General features: G+C 41.9%; 1 protein-coding gene across 1 annotated transcript; it reads left to right on the forward strand.

Moving 5' to 3' along the window:
• Positions 1-304: 304 nt before the first annotated feature.
• LOC127770156 (protein FAR1-RELATED SEQUENCE 5-like) lies at positions 305-4,424 on the forward strand. The gene is made up of 8 exons (XM_052295824.1): positions 305-510; positions 1,634-1,856; positions 1,999-2,254; positions 2,582-2,692; positions 2,780-2,972; positions 3,084-3,237; positions 3,333-3,620; positions 3,693-4,424. The coding sequence occupies exons 1-8, from the start codon at positions 305-307 to the stop codon at positions 4,422-4,424; spliced, it is 2,163 nt and encodes a 720-aa protein (XP_052151784.1).
• Positions 4,425-4,724: the final 300 nt, after the last annotated feature.

A 4,724-nucleotide genomic window follows, 5' to 3' on the forward strand; every position in this document is an offset into this window, starting at 1 on the left:
CACTGATCCACCGATGCAGAAACTTGAATATTCTTTTTTTTTTGAAAATTCGTATCACCGCGTTGTGTTCTGCATGGCGAGTCATTTTGAATGTTCTGCATGCATGGTTTGTTGACCCGCACGCATGCATGGCCATGCGACCAGGAGAGTAGTTAGTGTGGAGGTTGTTGTTGATACTCTATTTAAGTTGACGGTGATGTAGGACAGAAAATGAGGAGCAGAATTATCTTTCGGATTTGTGAGGAAGAAGATTTTGTTCTGCAGGTTTTTGGTGGAGCAGAACCCCTCCGGTGGAAAGGGCAGAATGTCGTCGGCGAGGTCTGTTGCGTCGCCTTCCGCAGCGCAAGTAGGCGGAGGCTCGTCGGCGCGTGATGTCGAGCAGCAGAAGTCGGCGGCGGCCGTAGGCGCGTCGTCGCCAGTGAGTAGTAGCAAGCAGCACAATCTGGCGAAGGAAGAAAATGGAACCATTACAGCTAATGGTGACAAGCAGCAGAAGCCTGCCGCAGATAGGTACACATAGAAGTTTAGTTTTAGGTTATGTTCTGTTGAAAATTTTTCTCTTGTTTGTTTGTTTGGCTCTGACTGGTTATTGCGTTATTTGGTCATCAGGAATGGTTTTGTGCGTTGCATGGATACTGCTGCCCGGAGTGAAGTGATGAACCACTCCCTCCAGAAATATGTCATTCATTTGGATGGATGTCATCCTCTTTCCATGAGAAATCCTAGGAAGAGATGTGCTTGGTGCTCACTCCGTGATATTCGCGCGGCTTACGACGTGAATTTCAGAAGCAACGAAACAACCCGGGGCAACAGTAATGGTTGCGAACATGTGTCCAAGGAAAATATGTAGCCAATAGTGTGATGATCAGGAAAATTGTAATAAGGGCTTGGTTTCTGCACGGCCGTAGATTAGTCGTACGACTACGAACTGTCTCTAGTTTTGTATGGTATTTTCTATGAGAAAAAAGCGAGTAGTATCTGAGTTGAGAAATCTGTATCTTCTGCTATTTGGGAAGTGAAATAAAATTGAGATGTTATCCTTTCATTTATCTATTTAAGTTGTGTGTACTGCAAACTCCCTGTTGTCATCGTGAATGCAATCCTTCACCAAGATGAAGTTCTTCGAGCAGAATATTGTACAAGAATGGAGCAGAGATTTCGAATTGGTTTATGTGAGTGTAGCGTTGCGTATTCGGAATATTTGTTATAGATGCTATTTTTGTGGCGATATGGTTTCATCAGAATTCGTTAATGTTGCTAGTGGCTGACTTTCCAGAGTCCAATAACATGCTTCGCACGTAGGAGCCTTGATTTTCGGGGAGGTTGTTGAGCAGCTAGTGGAAAATAAACCGTAATTATTTTTCAGTATATATCCAACCAGCTGAAAAAAAGGACACCCTAGAGCAAATTCTGTTTGCCAAAAGGGGTAGCTACCAGAGTCCGTGCTAGACAGAAACAATATTCACGGAGATAGGTATGGAGGAAGAAGGCTGGCCGGAGAAAGGTGGCGAGGATCATAGTGGACAACCCATGGACGTAGTTCCGTTGGAAAGGTATTTTTTATGTCAGTGTGATTATAGTGTACAATTCCCCTTTCTGCATTGTTTCCTGATTTCTCATTTTTTGATCCTAGGATCGTGGTTGAGGGGGAGGAAGATAGTGATCTGCTGCCTATTTCACTCTCTGACCCAGCCATTCTGTTGCCGAAAATTGGGCAGACCTTCAATGAGGACTCTAATGGCTATGCGTTCTACAATCTGTACGCTAGGTTCACTGGTTTTGGTATAAGGAGATCCAAGAACAGATACAAAGATGGAGGCGTGAAGTCCATGCAAGAGTTCTGCTGCATTCGTGAGGTAAAAATCTTTAGTGTGTTCTTTTTTTTTTTGAAAACCATGGTTTCGTATTCTCGTAGGATTGGCAAGTTTCTACAGTGTGATGCGTAGGATCATCATTTGATAGGTTTTACGTAGTAAGGTGTTCCTGTAATTTATGCAGGGTAGAGATAATTCCGTCACTGGTCCGCCGACCAGGATAGGCTGCAAGGCTATGGTCAGGTTAAATCGTTCTTCTGAAAGTCAAAAGTGGAGAGTTTCTGCATTCATTAGTGAGCATAACCATGAAATGAAACGGGACCTGCAGCATACTAAGCACTTCAGGTCTCATAATTTCATTGATGAAGGGACAAAGAGGAACATAAAGGAAATGGTAGATAATGGGATGACACCTACAGCTATGTATGGATTACTTTTAGGTATGCACGGCGGGCCGTCCTTAACCCCCTTTACAAGGAGGGCTGTGACAAGAATGGCGTATGCCATCAGAAGGGATGAGTGTAGCAATGATGTGCAGAAGACACTGAATTTTTTTAGGGAAATGCAATGCCGTAGTAAGAATTTCTTTTACACCATACAGATTGATGGTGCTTCAAGGATTAAAAATATATTTTGGTGTCATTCACTGTCCAGATTAAGTTTTGACCATTTTGGGGATGCAATCACTTTTGATACTACATATCAGACTAATAGGTACAACATGCCATTTGGGATTTTTGTCGGTGTAAATAACCATTTTCAAACAGCAATTTTTGGTTGCCCTTTGTTGAGGGAGGAAACAATCAAAGCATTCAAGTGGCTTTTCCAAACATTTACTAATGCAATGCATGGGAAGAGGCCTGCAACAATTTTAACAGGTATATGATTTTTTGGATGGATCAGTGGTGTGTTTAATGATATGTCTTCTGTTTTTAATCTCGAATGGTTGTGAACTTATTTTTTAGATAACTGTCATCAAATGGAGGTGGCGATCAAAGCGGTTTGGCCTGAAACTACTCATAGAGTTTGCAAATGGCATATTCTGAAGAGTGCTAAGGAGAACTTGGGGAACATTTACAGTAAAAGAAGCAGTTTCAAACAGGAGTTCCACCGGGTGTTAAATGAACCCCAAACAGAGGCAGAGTTTGAGAAGGCATGGTCAGATTGAATGGAGCAGTACAATCTCGAGTCTAGCGTGTATTTGCGCAGGATGTGGGACATGAAGAAAAAATGGGCTCCAGCTTACTTCAGGGAATTCTTTTTTGCTAGGATGTCAACCACACAAAGAAGTGAGAGCATGAATCATGTTCTGAAGAAGTATGTAAAACCATCCTCTTCGCTACATGGATTTGCAAAGAAGTATGAGAATTTCTACAATGATAGGATTGAAGCGGAAGACGGTGAGGAGCATGATACATACAATGTATGTTTTTTTAATGATTTCCGTATGATATATCGGTGTATGGTACTTTCTGCTGAACATGTTATAATATGCTTGTCATTTCTCTGGAACTTTAGGAGAAGGTTTCCACATTAACTAGCTTGCCCATTGAGAAACATGCTTCTCGGGTGTACACTAGGGGTGCATTTTCTAGGTTCAAGGAACAGTTCAAGCTAAGCTTTTCATTTATGGTTTATCAAACTTCGGATCAGCATGTTCTGCAGCTAGTCCATATAGGTGACGACACCTTGCAAAGTTGGGGCAGCAAAGAATTTAAGGTTCAGGTTGACCTGACTGAACAAGATCTGTCATGTGGATGCAAGCTTTTTGAATACTTGGGAATTATATGCTCCCATATTATCAGAGTAAGTTTGAATATTAAGCAGTTCTCATAACGCTGTTGTGTTTTTGTGTGTTAATGCATAGTGTTTTTGCAGGTTATGGTACAGTATGGTTTCACAGAAATACCGAAGAAGTATATCCTGAAGAGGTGGACAAAAGATGCTAGAGATTCAATCCCAAAGCACTTGGAGGAGTCGTACTTGAAGGATAAGGAGGCGGCATCATCGAGAACTTATCGGAACACCCTCCTGCACAAGTCTGCACTTGATATGGTTAGACTTGGTGGTACTAGTTCAGAAACATATGAGAAGACAGTGGAAGTGTTGACAAAGCTGATTGGAGAACTTGAGGTCATGTGTACTTCGCAAGTTGTAAACAACAAGGAAATTCATTGCGGAGATAGAACAATTGGGAAGAAACCTACTGGTGTGCAATTGGATGATAGTGTAGACAGTTCTGACTCGGAGCATGGAATGCCTGATGACTTTTGTGTATCCGATGAGGACGGCATTGGACAGGATGTTTCTGCTGGTGAGGATTCAGTTGATGTGGACATGACTAATGTCAACGAAGAAGACATACTCCCTCCTGAGGTTAGAAGAAGTCGTGGACGACCGAGGAGTACCAGACTGATGTCGAAGGGAGAGACATCTAGCAAAGCAAAGAAGAAGAAGGCTAGTGAGAGTACCTCCAAGGACGAGTCGAAGAATCACGCCAAAGGAAAAAAAGAGTCAACGAAGCAGATTAGGTACTGCAAGCAATGTGGTGGTCATGGCCACTATAAGAGTACATGTGGTCAGAAATCTAGTTATGAGAGGAAGAAGTGAGTGTAATTATTCTGTTCAATGTTCTGTAGGGTTGGTGTCAGCATTTCGTTTAGCATAAAATGGAACTTTTATTATTATTAAATTTTGTCAGCAGAACATGTAGTATATTTTGAATATTTACATTTGGCAAACATTGTAGGAAATTTGCGGACACTAGTTTTGTATTTTTTTTTTCTATTTTCTGTTGTGCCTCAGAGTTTGTGGTGTAGTTGTAGTCCTTGGAAGCATCGTATTGGAGCAGAACATAGCTAATTGTTTCTGCTGGAGGTAGTGTCGGATGAATCTTCGTGGGAGCCAAAA

The sequence above is a fragment of the Oryza glaberrima genome, chromosome 4 (genome assembly GCF_000147395.1).
Source record: "Oryza glaberrima chromosome 4, OglaRS2, whole genome shotgun sequence".
Taxonomy (NCBI): domain Eukaryota; kingdom Viridiplantae; phylum Streptophyta; class Magnoliopsida; order Poales; family Poaceae; genus Oryza; species Oryza glaberrima.